Source organism: Anarhichas minor, unplaced genomic scaffold, assembly GCF_050575085.1.
Source record: "Anarhichas minor isolate MPS153535 unplaced genomic scaffold, ASM5057508v1 ptg000088l, whole genome shotgun sequence".
NCBI lineage: Eukaryota > Metazoa > Chordata > Actinopteri > Perciformes > Anarhichadidae > Anarhichas > Anarhichas minor.
The window spans coordinates 750,699-769,638 of record NW_027466534.1 but is presented as its reverse complement, the minus strand read 5'-3'; the positions used below and the strand labels follow the sequence as shown (position 1 = coordinate 769,638).

The following is an 18,940-nucleotide window of genomic DNA, read 5'->3' as shown; positions in this document are numbered from 1 at the left end:
GAACACATCAGTCTTCAAGCTGCAGATGAAAAGAAAAATATGACTTTCAGATTAAAAGTCTCTGGAAACAAACATGAAATATTCTGCTTTAATCTGTATTTGTTAGCGTTTAGCCTTTAAAAACTATTACTTAATTATGTTGACAAAGCTGACGAGTTATATTCATTAAAGAAAGAACGATTAAAAAGGGCTCTTATGGCTTCTTAAATATGAGGAAATATTTGAAATCTTTTTCTTCTCGTGACAAACTGCAGCTTTTGTCTATTTCATTTTATTTCTTTTCAGGGTATTAAAGTTACTACAAGGACCTTTTCGTTTCTGGCGGTCCCTGTGGACAAAAGTGGTAGTGTTCCCAGCACCATAGTCCCTTTAGAAAACCTCTTTATATTTTTTATCTGCATCAAAGTGTAAAGAATAATTACACCTTGTGACTCACATTACGCATTTGTTTACCATTTTACTGCTTTTTGCAGTATTTCTGTGTGTTTATGGGGGAGATACCAGGATTTAATTGGACAATATAAATGTTCTCTTCATTTTGGGATGAGATGAAACAGTAGAAGAAGTTCAACAAAAGACAGTTTTAGGAGCCACATTCACATCACATTACTTTATTGTCCGTCATGCATTTCACTTCATACAATAGTTACACAGCTGCAAAAGGACAAAAATATGTGTTGACTGTTTGTAGACGCGGTGTTCAGGAACACAACACGTATCTTTCACTGGAATCAGCGACCGCTCGACTCTACTTCCCTCTTCAAGCTGCAAGAACATAAAAACAAACAAACATTTATAAGAATCTATTATATATATTTATTTCATATCTTGTAAAAACATCTTGTCAATAAGTAGTCATATCTTATGCATATTCATTTTATGTTCTCTGAAATTTTTATATTATATTAAAGATGCAAGCAGCATTGATCGGACCCTCGCATCTTCACGCACGTACTGGCAGGACTCTGGTGGATTTCTGTGACCATCAGACACTGTGCACGAGTTAAACGGTATTTCCTGCGAGGACCAATGGCGTAGCCAGGTCATTTTGCCAGGTCTTAAGCCTTGAATGTTTTGAGTGTAGCTCCGAATACAATCATAAATGAAAGCCTGTAAAGTTCGACAAAAAACTAATGTGTGTGAATGTGCTTTGACAGAATGTCAAAGTTTGTTTTTGTACGTAGCTCTGACAATCACTGCTGAGTGACTCAAAGCGGGAAGAGTCAAGGAGAAATGGCAGAATGTATAGTTCCATGTCAAACTCTCTTGTAGAGAAATAAGTTTAAGCCAAAAGGGGATCCCATGTTGTATAATCTATAACATGAATTAGGTTGGGTGCAGGTTGATTTTATTGAACAAAGTTCACGTTGCATGAAATTACTTTACATTACGGTCTGGCTTCAAAACAAACAAAAACAATTAAATTTACTATTAATGAAAACTCCACTAATTTTACTACTAAGAGAAGCAAGTCAAAGTATAGAGACTTTAACTTCCTGTAACCAGTAGGTGGCGCTATGACTATTATACATAATTGTGGAGTCGAGTTACATCAGTTTATTCGTTAATGGCAAAGGATCAAAATTCGCCGAGGCGCCACGTCGCCGCCCTTTAACGAATTCTTACAATCTTCACAATGAAGCATTATCAAGGTCTTAAGACTTTTTTGACAACATTTGAAAGGGATCTGATTAATCTGTGAGGAGCAGGATGTCAAAGTACTCAACCCATAATTTCCTATTTTATGGTGAATGGTGTTTTCTTGCCGCCACACTACGGATACATAGTTCGATAACTTTTTGATCTTTTGATAACTTTTCACTGCCAAGGTCTCATCTGAAGTCAATCGGGTCAAATCTCTAGGAGGAGTTTGTTAAAATACGACGCCTTGAAGTGGTCAAAAAACATCATAAAATTAACAGTGGCCGACTTCTTGTTGGGTTTAGGGCATACCTCTTTGAGGCTTTTTTGTATGTCCCATCGCGTTACATATGCCTACCAAATTTCAAACAGCTAGGTGAAACCCAATGTTGGGGCTGCTCTATAGGGGGCGCTATCAAGCCATTTTGTCCGACCTTAGCCCAACGGCCCACTTTCCTTGTTATTTTCAAGGATTGTTGTGCAAATTTTGAAGAATGGACGTGTAGCACAAGCACCTCTTTTTCCCCTTAAAAGACGCAGAATAATAATAATAATAATAAACATTAGAAGAAGAATAGGTCCTCCGCTCCGACTACATCAGAGGGTCGGGCCCTAATAAATGGAGGCTTCAAATAAGCCCAGTTTGCCTTTTTTGCCTCTTCCTCCACTGAACTAAAACTAAACATACTTTTTGAGGTTGCAATGAAAGTGTTTTTGGTCATTAAATGACATTTTGTGTATAAAAACCATAGCAGTGCTCCTGCATGTTGTGACAGATTGTTACCTGTAACACAGGGGTAGATGTATTCTGTGTCGTCCTGGTCACCTGAGAGAAAACAAAGAAGAAGAAGAGATTGATTCACAGTCCATCACAGTGAACACATGTATGACTAGGAATCAGTATTGTGATAACTGTTCTTCAGGTCTTACTCGGCTGGTAGTAGTCGTAGATCTTGACCACGGCTGGCTTCAGGTTCTGCACAGGAAGCTCCTGAATGAGCTCCAGTCTGTAGTTGATGGGTACCTCCTTCAGTAACTGTTGAGAAGGAAAGAAAACAAGACGACGCCGTGAGTCACAAAATCTTGGAGCGTTGAGTCTCGTTTCCTGGCTGTGAATTCCTCCTCACCTGCGTTATGTAGACCAGGACGTGATCCCCGTTGTGTTCCACTCGATCCACCAGCAGGGCGCCTTTGAGCTGCGATGAGACGACAAGTCAGCCGGGTGCTTCATCAACAACAGGTGAAAACTTTCCTATTTCTACTAAGGCCACATCCACACGACTACGTTTAGCATAGACGACGCTATTTTGAGTGTTGATGGAGCTGCTAGCATGTTAGCATAGCCTAGCACGGATCGATCCAAACTATTCAGAAAACAAGCATTTTAAAAGTTATTTGCTTGTCGTCTTGTTGAGAAAACTAGCAGTGTGAATTCTGACTTTTTACAAAATATCATTATGTTGTTATTTCGGCATCTTTATTGCAATTACATTACAGCAAAATAACTAATTTTGGGTTCATACAGCTGCAATACATTGTAAATTATGGTCCATTTAGAGTCAAATAGACCATAAAGCAGGGGATGCTTTAGGGGCGGGGCTACACAGTGATTGACAGGTCTCTACCAGAGACGTATACGGTGTCTCTACATCACTCCTCAGTCCAAATATGGTCACTTCCTGTTCACTGGTTGCTAAAACAACCAAGATGGCGACGGCCTAAATGCCAAACTGGAGCCCCTTAAAACATCCACAAAGCAATGAGTGACGTCACAACGACTACGTCCACTTCTCATATACAGTCTGTGGTCTGGACAGAGAGCACAAAAGGAAACGTAGCAGTGTGGATGACGCCTAAAGGTGAAAGTTAATGTAATAAACTCACCGCACTCAAAGACTCTGGGTCTGGGACAAACCCAGAGAGCATTTTGATATCCAGGATCACCATGTTTGTACTGATCTCATTTCCAATATACCTACAAGGATATAAAAACTGATGTTAATCTGCTACCAAGTTATAAACATCTCTCCCACGCATCACTACCAACGGTTACTGAGTTCACGTGGCTCTGCTTGCTGACGACTTACTCGACCGTGATCCTCAGAGTGAGTCTTTTGCTGGGGCAGGTGGCCTCTGGTGTGACCTCGACACTGAGAGTGGTGACAGCAGTGGGAGTCGGGATGTTATAGTGATGCGAAATCTGAGAAAGAAGTAAACAAGGGGAGGTTTAATATTCATAAACAAGAATGTTCTTTTACTCAAAATTGTTAATTCATGATGCTTCAGATGTTTGAGAAGTACAGTCTTGTTTTCAAGGGGTTCTCATTTTCACACGCTAGTTTTATGTTGCTGCATTCAAGCATTGATTGGGTTACTTTTGAACCTGTAAATTGAGCATATAAATGTATGTGAAACAATTTATATCTGATCTATATGAAAGTTATAATTTACAATACAGTACAAGACCCTAACCTCCTTATATTTGCATCTTTTCAGGTGAACGAAAACCAACAGGGTTAAGAATTAAAAAGAAATCACCTACTGCTAAAAAAAATAAAAGATCTGCCTTTTCTCCTGTGTTAAAAGCATAGAATTAAAATATGAGTAGAACAGAAATGTAACACGTTAGTTGCTATGTTAACTAGAGCGGATGCAGCTCCGGAGACGGATGGCTGGCTAGTTAGCTTGTCCTTCTCCAAACGATGGGGAGTGAGGTGGAGGAACCGTTAGACCCAGCCCACTGTTCAGCTCATCTTCCGTTACCAGTGTAGCATTAAAGCATGGTGGAATTAGAAAGCTAGCAAGTTGTCCATTAGTTAGCTAGCTAGCTTGCTAATTCCACCATGCTTTAATGCTTCACAGGTATCAGAAAATGACCTGAACAAAGTTGTCACTCATCTGGTGATAGCAATGTGCTTCCTTACACTTCCTAACGTTTCTACTCCACGACTTGTAGTAAATCGGTTTAGTGTAGACAGAAGTTAGCCCGCTACAATGGCCGCAATGGCAACAGCGCAATAACAATGGCCACCGCTCTGACCATCCTACTACGTTTATTTATTTTCCCTTCTACTCCTATTTTATTTCTATGGTTTCAAGACAACGATATCTTAATTTGCTACTTTTATTTGCCCGGGCAATGGGGAGCCACTGGCTATTACTTTGGAAAAACATGTTGACATCAAAAGGTATTTACCGTGTGGGTTTAGGTCAAAATGTCTCACTTTATGCAGATGACATATTGTTATTTATATCTGAACCTTACTTAACCTCCCACCTTGGTGAAATATTATACAATATATAAAATAGGTGCACGGTTAATCTTCAAAAGTTAACTAAAGCCAACTGGAGGTAAAATAAGAGTATTCTCTATTTTCTCTTTAAGATTAGTTAGCAATCTGGACCACACTTAGCCGTAATCGACTTCATGAAGCCAATTATCCTTTTTAACGAATTAAAACATGTTGTGCAGGTGGAATAATAAATGCAGTTAAATTGAATATAAATATATCTGTATATATATTTCCACAATGTCTATATGTTTCAGTACCTCCCAATGTATTTAACTAAATCCTTTTATAATAATTGAAATAGTCAGATTACACCCCTTTTAAACAAAGCATAGTGCAGGTGAATTAGAGGTATGGCCCTTCCAGCTACTGACATTAGGTCGTATTATCGGTGTTTGTGGGGGTGCATGTACATCCTATAGTGAACCACTGACCTGCATCACAGCGCATGCACTGCCCTGCACCTCCAGGATGAACCTTCCTGTCACATCCTGCAGCAGCTTCTCCTGGTAGAGCAGCTTGTTGTTCTGGTTCACGTCAAACGTCAGCAGTTCGCTGGGAGACTGGACCGTCACCGTGCTCGAACCACCGGGACTGAACACCAGTGTGGAGTAGAGAGCCAGAGCCTGAAGAGCCACCACTGTGTCCTACAACACACACAAAAAAACAATGTACTTTATGTGCTTGAATGTATTTTTACATGCAGCAGCTTTCATATGTAGGAGTTCACTTTTACCAAGTTCAGGTCTCTCCAACTGTTGAATATTTATTTTAATCCCGTTTTAATTGTTCCACAAACTACACGTTTGTCAATTTAAAACATTGAGAAAATCAGTTTGTAATTCATGGCACAAATTGACCCTTTGCTAAGCCCCTCCCCCCTTGGTTACTGTTGCTAGGCGTGTGAAGCTTTTGCACCAGATGTGTCAATATGGCGTTTTTCATCAATATCAGTGAGATTAGTGACATTACAAAGCAGATAATAGCTTTCTGGAATAATTGTTCTGAAATATCAGAGAGAAGTGAGACAGAGGACGACAACGTTACATTACCAATTACAACACTGTTCCTGCACAGCACGGTAAATCAAGATATTGCCGTTGACATCCAACGTTAGTTATGACTCCTTATAGCTTTCATTATACAATATTGTTCGCACATCGTAGTGCTTGATCTACAGTCCCTGACAAAAGTCTTGTCACTTATCCATTTTGTAGAAACAGCTTATAACCTGACTTTTAATTAATCCATTGGTTTTAGAAATGGCTCATATGAAAGCTAAAACCCTCCCAAATTATGTTTAATATACTAAAATAAATTTGCGTCACTGAAGAAAGATTGATCATTTAATGAACACAGAAAGGTCAGATTTTGGCAAGACAAAAGTTTTGTCGCCTACAGAGAGTAATGTGAAAATTGAACAAATAATTTACTTCAAATACAAAAATATGTTGCATAACATCAGTGAATTAAGTAGTGGTGCTGTGAGATCCATATTTAATATCTTGTATGACTTCCATGAGCTTGAAGGACTGCATCCATGCGGTTCGACAATGATTCATACAATTTATTGATGAAGTCATCAGGAATAGCAAAGAAAGCAGTCTTACATGCCTCCCAGAGTTCATCAAGATTCTTTGGTTTCGTCTTCCATGCTTCCTCTTTCATTCTACCCCAGACATGCTCAATGATGTTCATGTCTGGTGACTGGGCTGGCCAGTCCTGGAGCACCTTGATCTTCTTCGCCTTGAGGAACTTTGATGTAGAGATGGAAGTATGCGATGGAGCACCATCCTGCTGCAAAATTTGACCCCTTTTATGGTTGGGAATGTAAGAGGTAGCTAATACTTCTTGATATTTTAGGCTATTGATATTGCCTTCCACCCTGCAAATCTCTCGCACACCCCCATACTGGATGTAACCCCAGACCATGATTTTTCCGCCACCAAACTTAACTGTTTTCTGGGTGAATCTCGGATCCATGCGGGCTCCAGTAGGTCTCCTGCAATATTTGCAGCGGCTGTGATGTAATTCAACCGAAGATTCATCTGAGAAATCCACCTTCTGCCACTTTTCCAGCGTCCATCCTTTTAGCAGGCTGTGGGCCTTGGCAAATGCCACACGTTTTTTTAATTGCCTTTTGTTTAGTGCTGGTTTCTGGGCACTGATTCGACCATGGAGGCCATTTTGAGACAGAATTCAAACTGTCCTGGTTGACACGGGGGACTTGAGGTGACCAGGCCTGGTGGAGCTCTGCTGCAGTGGAAAAGGGGCTGGCCTTGGATTTTCGAGCCAACAAACGGTCCTCCCGAGCAGTTGTCTTGCGGGGTCTGCCGGACCTGGGCTTGTCAAAAACATCTCCAGTCTCTTCAAATCTTTTTCTTATTCTTTGTACTTGACGCTGAGACACATTGAAGGTGTCAGCCACCTCAGCAGTGGATCTGGTCTTCAGCCTCTTGATAATCAACGCTTTGGTCTCAGGGTGAATCTTAGGCATGTTGTCAGAGGTCAAGTTGCAGTTGATGTGAAGGTCTGGTGTGCTGGGGTTCTTTTTATACACACCCACTAATTGATTGATCAATTATTGATCACAGGTGAGGCTGTAATCTAGGATTGGTGCATCATATGACAAGGCGACAAGACTTTTGTCTTTGCAAAAACTGACTCAGTGGGCTTTACCAAGCTGTGAACGTTAGAATGCTTTTCAGCAGTTTCGTTTGGCACCAAAACATTATTTCAAAAGCTGTTGGGATTGAAATTAGCCATTTCTTGTAAAAAAAAAAAAAAAAAAATTGATTACAAATATATTTGAGGGGCACTTAAGGTCAACTTGTTCCCAAGTGACAAGACTTTTGTCAGGGACTGTACACACTGGATCTTGTAAATATTAATAAGAATTCATATTCTTATTCATTTAGTCTTTGTTTGCTAACGTGTCAGGCTAGCTAACGTTATTGTCTTCTTACCTCGGAGCGAACAAAGACGTTTGTTGGTCTTTGATGGATTCAGTTGTGAGTAAAGTCTTCAACTCTGTTTAATCTCTCCTCTAGAGAAAAAAAAAAATATCACATCTAAACTTTGAGGATATCTGTCAAACTTAACGTACACACCGCTGAAAGCTTGACAGGCCTCCTGCACCTAGTTACGGTTGCCAATGTAGGATTTGGCAGGGGCCTTTTGAGGGAGGGGCTTAGCGAAGGGGGAAATTCAAACTCGATCGTTATTCAGTGTGGCTTTGTGGCACAAAGGCAGTAAAACTGCCTGTGCAAAAGCACACCGACTATAATCCTGCGGGCTTATTATTAATTCTTCAATGCAAAATTTTGGCGAGCTTCTCCTCACACAGCGTTGCCAACACCTGCACAAAAAAATACATCAAAACGTGTGGCCTGACCGGAAATGGTGCGCTTCGCCCAGCAGTTTTCCCGAAAATTGCTCCATTCACTTGAATGGGGTTTCGGCCCATATTAACTAGCCATAGTTTAACGTAGAAAAATGATTTGAAGTTTTATAGCCTAGCCAAAACGCTGGACTTTGAGTCAAATGGACATTTTGATAGCTAGCACAGTTTTCATTAAGTCAGATTTAAGTTTCAGCAAAATTTTGGGTCCGTTTCAGATTTCATAATGGGTGTGTATTGCACGGAATGTTCAGCGCTAGAGTGATGACATCTTGGTCAGAGTGGAGCAGAGCATGAAAAGTATTCTGTGATTTTTTCAAACAAATTGCTCCCAGTCCCACAATTTTTACTCTTTATACACCATTTTTGGCCAAAACGATAGAACATTTTGTGCTCGTCACACGCATGTGTCCATGGAATCCAACAGACTTACACATTTGGCTCAAAGAGCCGCAGAGCGACATGAACTCCAACCAACTGCTCCATTAGACTCCATGTTAAATATCACCACTAATTTCTCAAAGAAAGCAGACGGTAGTTTTGTATTTTGCTCTGGAGCTCACATTTTTAAAACCACAAACATAAAAACCACATCAGCGCATTCGGAGTCTTATCTCTCTCATGGTACCCATATGTTGTTGATTGGACTCATGGTTTTGGTATAAAGGGCAGAGGTTTGACAGGTAGTTTTGTTGAAAATCCCTGTTTACTCTAATCTCTTAATTAGCCTCTAACACCCAGGTGCTACAATCACCATGGCAACCAGTGACACACATGGATACAAGTCACCTCAGATACAGACGAGAGAGGAGCGACAGCTCCACATCTCTAAGAGCCCTCATGATCACATTTTAAACAAACATAAACATTATATCAACGCGTTCTGCAGAGTCTTTCCTCTTTGTTGATAATAATATTTTGGTGATCTCCAGTACAGAAATGACGGGAGCCATTTGTGGACTGTCCATCCCGAATACAAGAATCAATCTAAGAGTATGAATATAAAATGCAGAAAAGTTCAATTGAACCTCAACGACACTTCTGGTAATGTTGGCGTGTAAATATATATATTGCAACGTCTTCGGGCAGTAGCAGCCACTCTGTCAATTTCTTGTGAAATGTTCTAGTTTGTCTCCCGTACATATTTCAAACTGATTTTCTGTTTCATTTTTATTGGTTGATTTTACTAAATGTATTTTACTTTTTATTTATTTCTTAGTTTATTTTTATCGTATCGATTGTCTCATTATTGCCTTTCTTTTGCTGCGTTGTCTGTCAAAGCACTTAGTAAACTCTGTTTTAAAGGTGCTATATAAATAAAGTTATTATTATTATTATATTTGTTCTGAAATAAGGTCCCATGGTGGTGCACCTGAAGGGGCAGGACTTCACCTCTCTACAGGTCACAGCTAAGCCAGAGTTTGTTTGTCCCAGAAGAGAATACTTTGTTCGTTTTAACTCGCAGTCCAGCACTTTACGCTTCCTGTTTTGTTTTTCCTACCTGCGTGGAGGAGAAGCCTCCGTAGTAGTTCTGCTGGGTCGTCAGCCACCTGATGATGCGCGTGGCGTAGCCGAGGTCTTCAACCGTCGGAGAGGCGCTGAGTTTAGCCAGCAGCACATAGGAGCTGATCTCCACGGAGAGAGAGGCCGACGTTGAAGTCTGAGACCAGTGGAGGAAACCTCCTAAAAACAGACGTAAAAACAGACAAGGTGAAGCTCCATTCACAGTGATGAACAGAGAGATTTCCTTCAGGAGGATCCCTACTCACCTTGTTGTATTGAGACCGAGTCCAGGTGCCCCAGAAGGTGACCTCTGGTCTCCATGTCTCCTGCCAGGGTGAAGACGTACGCCATCAGAGCCGTGGTGTAGGTGTTACTGAGGTCACGCATGGACTCTTTGAGGCACAACAGGCTCTTCTGTACTCTAGGGTCCTGGAACAGATTATAAATAACTCGTTTTATTGTTCTACACACAAGTTCATTCTAACGAATTCATTTATTCAGCAAAACTTTAGACAAAGAACTTCAGTTAATGGAAGAAAAAGAGAAAAAAGAATCTGATTGACCTGCTGTTGATAGAATAAAACTGACAAATAACTTATTTTTGTTTTTATTTTACTTGGGAGATTTTTACAAGAAACGACAATCTCAGACAGACTGAATGTCTGAAATAATATATAATGTTATAATATTAATACAAAAAAGAACTAAGATTGACATTTATTTACAAAAGAGTATATCAAAAGTATATCAAAAACTATAATAACTCATTACAGCCGTTTCTCGCGAGCTTTTATCATTTATTATTCTTTTTATTTACTTTAATATAAATAGTAACACGAGCAACACCTAGAGGTCGTTTTTGGTATTGAACCAAACTGTGGAAGACGTGTGTGAGTTTTGGGTATTTTGTTGAGTTTGATCTTAGTTTGGTTTGATGAACTTGTTTATTTCCTCACTGATTTGTACTTTTTGTAAAGGTTTGTGTTTATTTTGGGTAATACTTTTTTTTATTTTTTTATTTAGTTTATGACATGACAGTCAGTCAGAGCAGTTCAACTTAACCCATCAACTCTAAAACACTACGTAACGTTAACTAACTGTGAGGAATTTAGGTTTAGAAGTGTATTTTAGTAGGATTTATAGCAGCCCTAGAGGTGGATAGTAAAATGTTAGCAAGTATGTGGTATGCCACTTTATACTTTAAACTAAAAAATGTCAAAGTATTTGGAACGTCACAAGAATACTTATCAAATGTATAATATGTTTACAGTAGGTTTACCGTAGAAGTGTTGAGCCATAAAAGACAATCATTGAATGTATCAAACTGTGAAGAATAGCCAAGGGACAGACAGGGATTTTGAGACAGGCATTTCAGAGACCACCAGGACCAGAGGAGGAAGTAGAAGCTGGGCCTAACGGAAGCAGAGTGACGCGCAGAAGGAGCGACCGACCAAAAGCCAATAGGTCACGCGAGGGCGGTCAGCTGGCTGAAGCCAGGAGGAGTCAGCTGGATTTAAGCCAATTGTAACTGAGACAGACATTTTGTGGATGCTTTACGGACTATGAAAGGAGATTCAAAGAAAGAACTCGTTCAGTTCATCACATTTCATCCTGCAGGTATCAAACTTCCTGGTTGGAGCGTGTGTGGACTCTTTTCCGCGGATCATATTTCTATCGATAGTGTAATTCAGATTGTAACTGTTTAGCCTCTGTAATTATTAAATACTTTTTTGATAATAAACCGGATCCAGCCGACTTTTTGGCACGCAGCAGCGAGAGACGTGCGGTCTTCCACAGTTCCGAGAGGTTCAACTCCCAACATAACTTTCTGTTTCTTTCTTTCTTGTCTGTGTAAAGTTCTTGGTTTGTGTAAAAATCATTACAAAGGAAAATTCTTATCTAAAGTTATGACATTATTCGTGGTGCATTAGTTGTTTCTACTCACTTCTACGGACGTATTCATCTCCAGGAAGGCAGCAGTGATGTAAGCAGTGAGAGTCACTTCATCAGACACACCGCCCTGCAGAGAGGAAACATGATGCAGACACAAAGATCATCAGCGAACATCCAACATCGAGACTTTGATCACTGGTAACCAGTAGAGGAGTAACGGACCGTTGATGATCCGTATGGACCCCCCCTCACTGTGTAACGTTAACCATCACAGTGTAAATAAAGTTGTACTGACTCAGTAGAACATGTGTTTCTAGTCTCTGATCTCTGATAATGTTTCATTGTAAACAACCAATCAGTGTTTAAAGCAACAGGAGGAGAGCTAGTAACGTTAGTCATATTTTAACACAAACTCCAGTGTGACTTTATTTACCTTCATTCTGTTGTTGAAGAGTCTTCCTGACATTTCGAAACATCCGCTCTCTTTTTGTTTATTTTTCAGCCAATTCACGGACTCTTCCATCTTTATCGGGTCGATGTAGATGAAGGACTGGGCTTTGGCAAACGATCGCACCACAAACGCAGTCAGCCTGAGGAGGAAGTTGAGACATTAAAACGATTAAATAAGACATCACGTACATGCTTGTGTTCATGTAGCACGTTGAACCTCTCACGAGGGACAACAGGGTTTTTAGAAAGAGTGACGGCACATTTCATCACATGATGAAGTGGAATCTCATCATCTACTCAGTATGAAAGCAGGGCTCGACAGTAAAGCACAGACTGTATATAAGAAGTGGACGTGGTCATGGCGACGTCCATCATTGGTTTGTGGACTGATGTTTTGAAGCCTCAAGTTCAACGATTTTTTTCGTTGCCATCTTGGGTTTTATTTGACAGCTTCTGGCTGATAAACGCTGTAGTTTTAGTGATTGCTTAAAGAAAATATGCTTTTGTTTTGGGGTTCAGAGGGTTAATGTCAAGCCCTGAAAAGCTAAACTGTATGACATCACAGTTCTCACCAGATGTTCCCCGGTCCTGATCCAAACGTGCTGTAAGCTCCATCACGGTGCTTGTAGTTCAGCTGTCTCTGGTAGCCTGCATCACACACATTGATATTTATTGAGTTCATGATTTAAAGTAAATGTCTGTAAGAAGTCTTGTATGCTTTGATGACAGCAAATCAGGGGGAAAGAAAGGAGGCACACAAAGGTCACCACCAGGGTGCATCCAGCACCAGACTGGGTACATTTCTCATAATTTAAGGTCTTAAATGCATTTTGTTATTTTAGCTAGACTCACCGCTGGTCAGGAACTTGATGGCCTTGTTTTTGATGGCGGAGGTGAGCTGCTGAGTGTTTCTCAGGTACTGGAGGATGTAGATGTTGGGGGCGAGGAGCGCCATGTTCTGCTCCCCACATCCGTACGGCATCCTCAGCAGCCCATCCAGGTTGTTCAGGGCTCGGCCCAGAATGTCACCTGCACACACACAAAAACGATACCTCATATTAGTAGAGACCGGACAAAACTATGTGTATAAATGTATGTGTATAAACCATATGGTACAAACAATGAAAAAGACGCTGCCGTGTTTATGCCGAGATGGCATTATATTGAGTGTTGATGGAGCTGCTACAATGTTAGCTTAGCACCGATCGATCCGAGCTCCATTGAGGAAACAAGTATTTTAAAAGTTATTTGCTTGTCGTCTTGCGTAGAGAACTAACAAAACATGAATTCAGACTTTTTACAAATCGGCATCATTACGTAGTTATTCCAGCATCCTTTTTGGCTGTTTATTGCAATCACAGCAAAATCTGTTTGTTTTGTGTTGATACAGCTGTAGTAAACCAGCCGACGTGTGGCTTGCTTGACCAGGGTAGGAAATCTACATTTTTTTTGGGGGCAATTTTTGCCCCCTCTGACTGAAATCCAGGGGCATTTTCAAAAAATTGGGGGCACTTTTTGAAACTTGTGAAATAACATTTAACCTTTGTTCAAAATAATAAATATACTTATTTAGGCTTACAGTATATGAGCAATTGTCATCAAATGGCAATAATAAGACTATTAGCAGTAGTCTACAGATTGAAAGTGTTTTCTTAGATTTTTTTTAACAAAAAACAAACAGAAATCAGACAATCATATTCATTTCATTCTTATTTCTTTGTGGTTATTTATTGTTATTATTAAATGTTTTAAACAACTATTAACAATTATTAAGTCAACGATGCCTTGATTACATATACATCAGTCATTGTGTGGAATTTTTGAGAAAAACATTTTTATAGCACCTTCAAAATTTAAAAAAACGTGCCATTTGAAGGTACAAATTCAGTTCAGAGTTTTTACTTAGTAAAACATCTTAATTGACTGTCGGTCAGGTATTATTCATTAGCAACCCTCAAATCAAAGAATAAAGACACGTTACGCACAATTTAGGTGTATTTTACCTTTAACTCACGACATGCAGGTAGCATGTTTTATACTTAATGGGAATATAATTCATTTAATCTAATTTCCATTATGCAATATGTGTACTTTGTTGGCATCTTATTCTGAAAACCGGATGTTCGTCTGAAGAAACCGGATGTTGTCTCACGTTAATCTTTCCATTGACTTTCAAAGTCCTTCGCTCGCTCCCGATCTGTGCCGTTTGAATGAGTTTACCGTGAATTTCAGGATATAGGTGCACTAACATGTAAGTGTCTGCTGAGTTGACCGCAGTCTCGCAGTCACAGGTCTGATGAAGAAGCGCTCCATTTTTTTATTCGTTTAGTAAGTTCGGGGGCATTTTTTGCCCCTCTCCTAGTGATATCAGGGGCAAAATTATATTTCTTAGGGGCAGTTTTGCCCTTTGCCCTCGTGTATTTCCGACGCTGTGCTTGACGCAGTGAATACAACTCGATAAAATCCACGGAGCTCCTCCGGACTATGTTATGAACCAGACAAGACGGCGTTTAGTTTCCCGGGATATCTGGGACTTCCACAACAAGTACTAAGCAGAAATAGGTTATTTTTTCCATGATTGATGGCGGAAATAAATGGCGGACGTTTGAACGGCTTCCAGGGCGATAAGCCACGCCCCCTTTCCGACACGATTTACGCGAATGACCTCAAATGGTCCCCGGCGACTGAACACGGCATAAGACCCAACATGTGACTGACCTGAGCTCTGGTTTACTAAAGACACAGATAATCAAAGTGTAACACATATGTTGTAATCTTGCCAGAATGAAGCTTATTATGAATGCACTTTTCATTTCATTCAGTTTGGTACTGTTTCATTAAAATGTTGATATTTGCATTATTTCCTCCAGTTTATTAAATAGGATTGTGTTTTCTGTTTAGCTCTGATAAAAACACAAAGCTGTTTTTTAAATCTACTGAAAGAATCTCTTCGCTCGTTTTAAATCTCAAGTTGATCATTTGAAAGTGTAACGATTTGTTTAGTTAACAGCAAAACTCAACCAAAATGGATTCATTAGTTTACCCAGGACTGATACTGAAGCACGGGCTGATCCAACAATCACGTCCCCGGGGAGCTGAAGGTCTACTTCCTCAGTCAGAGTCTCTCCTGTGGACAGAGAACAAACAGATCAGCAATAAAACAAATACGTCATTCAGGTTTAACGGATGGTTAGCGGATCATGAACTGAAACAGGTCTGACTGGAAATAAGATGCTAGATGGTTGATAAAATGTATTGAAAGCTACTGTGAGGAACTTTCACTTCCTGTTGATTCTGTCGCCCCCTGTGGACTAAAGTGGTAGTGTCTCTGAGCACCAGAGTCCCTTTAGAAAACCTCTCATGTTACTGCAGCAGGGTCCGACAGTCTGCCCCTCTCAGTCCTGGTTCTGGTTCTCCCGTACCTCCCTTCCCTCCAGCGGGTCCAGCAATACGTCCTGGGTCTCAAGTAGCTTGGTGTCGGTTGCCAGAGAGGATCTGGGTCTGTCCGCGGTAGACCGGTCTCAACCTTTTTTGCGCCATGGACCGGTTTCATTTAAGACAATATTTTCACGGACCGGCCTTCAAGGTGTGGCGGAAAAACACGATGAAATAAAATGATGCAAGCGGCATGAAAACAAATATAAAATGCATAAAGAATACAACTCACAATAAGGCTGAATCAGTGGGAGCCCTGAGCTTGTTTCTCTGCAACGAGACGGTCCCATCTGGGGGTAATGGGAGACAATGACACCCGAAGTCTGTTCCTTATGTCCAGTCTACTCAGTTTTGTTGTGATTGCCGTCACTGCAGAACATCCCGCTTCACAGAGAGGATGTGTGAAATGGAAGCAGGGTTTTCAGTGCTTCAGCCTTGATTTTAATCCAAACACCAGCAGAGTTGTTGTCTCAAACACCAGCAGAGTTGTTGTCTCAAACACCAGCAGAGTTGTTGTCTCAAACACCAGCAGAGTTGTTGTCTCAAACACCAGCAGAGTTGTTGTCTCAAACACCAGCAGAGTTGTTGTCTCAAACACCAGCAGAGTTGTTGTCTCAAACACCAGCAGAGTTGTTGTCTCAAACACCAGCAGAGTTGTTGTCTCAAACACCAGCAGAGTTGTTGTCTCAAACACCAGCAGAGTTGTTGTCTCAAACACCAGCAGAGTTGTTGTCTCAAACACCAGCAGAGTTGTTGTCTCAAACACCAGCAGAGTTGTTGTCTCAAACACCAGCAGAGTTGTTGTCTCAAACACCAGCAGAGTTGTTGTCTCAAACACCAGCAGAGTTGTTGTCTCAAACACCAGCAGAGTTGTTGTCTCAAACACCAGCAGAGTTGTTGTCTCAAACACCAGCAGAGTTGTTGTCTCAAACACCAGCAGAGTTGTTGTCTCAAACACCAGCAGAGTTGTTGTCTCAAACACCAGCAGAGTTGTTGTCTCATATTCTGCAGAGCGGGTTTGGCGCGTCAGAATTACTCCTGATATTGTCTGTTAGAAGAAGAGCTACAACTTCCAAGAAAATGAAAGCTTCATTTGTCTCCTTAGGTACCGGTCCGCGGCCCGGTGGTTGGGGACCACTGATATAGAAGATCAGGACTACACTGAGACTGGTTCAGCACCAGATAAAAGTTCCTCACAGTGACTTTAAATAATTACATTAAATGAATCTGCTCTAAAACAGTGTGATGAACTGTGATGTTTGGTGTAAAACACACTGACCTTTCGGGCAGAGCAGCCAGTTGTAAGTCTTTGACATCTCAATTCCTTCAGCCTGAGAGGAAACAAAATCATTGAGACTTTCCATCCGATAAGACGGGTGAGAACTTTCACTTTGCCATCTTGTTTTAAAGTACCGACCTTCACGATGAGAGACCGTGTGACCACGTCGATGCGACCTCTCTTTGGCACGCTCACAATCTCGTTGTCACAAGAAGCGTGGGACGCCACGGCCTCAGCGGTCACCGTCACGTTCACGACGCCTAAAAAAAAAAAGGTCCAGGAGAGTCAAATCATTTAGTCTGAGGTGGATCCCACAGCCTGCAACACCAGTGTGGATGAAAGCCTGACTCTCACCTAAGGCTGAGGGGGCCATGGTCCAGCTCACGGTCCTGCGCTCACTGCCGCACAAACAGGCAGTGTACTTGTCTCCGGAGAGGGGGGTGAGGGTGTAGTCTAAGGAGGGGGCCGGAGCCACGGAGACCTGGTCAAAAGAGACAATGTATATTTTAAAACTGGACATTTATACTGCAAACAGCGTATCAAACCGAAGCATGGTGATGATGCAACACTTTGACCTTTACGAAGCTGCGTCTTGCACGGTTTTTGTTCCAAATAAAAGCCGATATCAAATTCTGACGCAGTTTGAAACCTGACAAACATTTACAAGAACATTGGTAAGGGAGTGTGTCCGGCTTCTCCATCATGGATTAAGGCCGTTGCCATGTTGTTTTTAGCAACCAGTGACCAGGTAGTGAGCATATCTGGACTGAGGAGGAGTGACGTAGAGACGCCGTATACGTCTCTGGTAGAGACCTGTCAATCACTGTGTAGCCCCGCCCTAAAGCATCCCCTGCTTTATGGTCTGTGTGACTCTAAATGGACCATAATGTACTAAATGAACATCATGCTGTATTGAAGAAGACTTGAAACTAGAGATTGAGACCATAAACTCATGTTTACAATGTTTACTGAGGTAATAAATCAAGAGAGAAGTAGAGTCATTTTCTCATAGACTTCTATACAACCAGAGGAGTCGCCCCCTGGTGGACACTAGAGAGAATGCAGCTTTAACACATGAAGCATCGACTTTACTTTAAAACACCGCAGACCACTGATTGGTAGAGAGAAGACAAATTGTAATACAATTAAATAGCCTTCATTTTTTTCATTCACTTGACGCAGATTTTATAAAAATGGCAGCCTGTGAAACTACGTCGTGAACTTGACAAAGTTCAGATGTTCATTTGTTTGCCACGGCGGCGTTATGGCGATGAACTGAGAATCTAAAGCGGAAATTGAAACGAACCTGGTACCATAATGGATCTTGTCTAATCAAGGAATAAGCTCAGTGAACATTACAGCTGCTAAACATCGGCATGTTAGCATTGTGATTATGAGCACGTTAGCATGCTTGACATTAGCATTCAAATCCACATGAAAACCTCGGTTACCATGATGCAGCTGCTCAAGTAGTTGAAGATGGTCGCCTTCAGTTCAAAGTGCTCCCCCCGGATGATGGAGTAGGGCAGGCTGAGCTCCAGGAAGAAGGGCTGGAAGACGGTGATCTCTTTACGGGGGGCCAAGCCGAAACCCTGAGGGGACAGACAGAAGGCCTCCGTCTCCCAGGTGGTGATGGTGTCTGGGACGGTGAGGGACATGTTCTTCATTCCAGAGCCTCTGATACAGCAGACACACAGACAGACATTCTGTCAACTTCAACATCAGACTTCCATAATTCAGATTAGTCAAAGAACGACAATGTGAGCAGACGATTAACGTCTAATAGAAGTAAAAATGCCGCCATCTGTTTTTTGCAGCCAGTGAACAGGAAGTGACCATATCTGGACTGAGGAGGAGTGACGTAGAGACGCCGTATACGTCTCTTGTAGAGACCTGTCAATCACTGTGTAGCCCCGCCCTAAAGCATCCCTTGCTTTATGGTCTGTTTGACTCTAAATGGACCATAATGTACTAAATGAACATCAAGCTGTATTGAAGAAGACTTGAAACTAGAGATTGAGACCATAAACTCATGTTTACAATGTTTAC

At 41.2% G+C, this 18,940-nt stretch overlaps 1 protein-coding gene across 1 annotated transcript in view; it reads right to left on the bottom strand.

Moving 5' to 3' along the window:
- Nucleotides 1–591: 591 nt before the first annotated feature.
- LOC142938691 (alpha-2-macroglobulin-like) overlaps nt 592–18,940 on the bottom strand; it is a 28,335-nt gene continuing 9,986 nt past the window's right edge. The window contains exons 19-36 of the mRNA XM_076082027.1: nt 18,343–18,568; nt 17,246–17,372; nt 17,030–17,151; nt 16,892–16,943; nt 15,221–15,304; nt 13,030–13,206; nt 12,750–12,825; nt 12,161–12,317; nt 11,780–11,854; nt 10,101–10,263; nt 9,833–10,014; nt 5,366–5,578; nt 3,729–3,841; nt 3,526–3,616; nt 2,769–2,837; nt 2,572–2,677; nt 2,426–2,467; nt 592–765 (exon numbers count right to left, since the gene is read on the bottom strand). Of these exons, the coding sequence (XP_075938142.1) occupies nt 761–765; nt 2,426–2,467; nt 2,572–2,677; nt 2,769–2,837; nt 3,526–3,616; nt 3,729–3,841; nt 5,366–5,578; nt 9,833–10,014; nt 10,101–10,263; nt 11,780–11,854; nt 12,161–12,317; nt 12,750–12,825; nt 13,030–13,206; nt 15,221–15,304; nt 16,892–16,943; nt 17,030–17,151; nt 17,246–17,372; nt 18,343–18,568 (2,080 nt within the window). The 3' untranslated portion in view covers nt 592–760. The remainder of the gene's footprint in view (nt 766–2,425; nt 2,468–2,571; nt 2,678–2,768; nt 2,838–3,525; nt 3,617–3,728; nt 3,842–5,365; nt 5,579–9,832; nt 10,015–10,100; nt 10,264–11,779; nt 11,855–12,160; nt 12,318–12,749; nt 12,826–13,029; nt 13,207–15,220; nt 15,305–16,891; nt 16,944–17,029; nt 17,152–17,245; nt 17,373–18,342; nt 18,569–18,940) is intronic.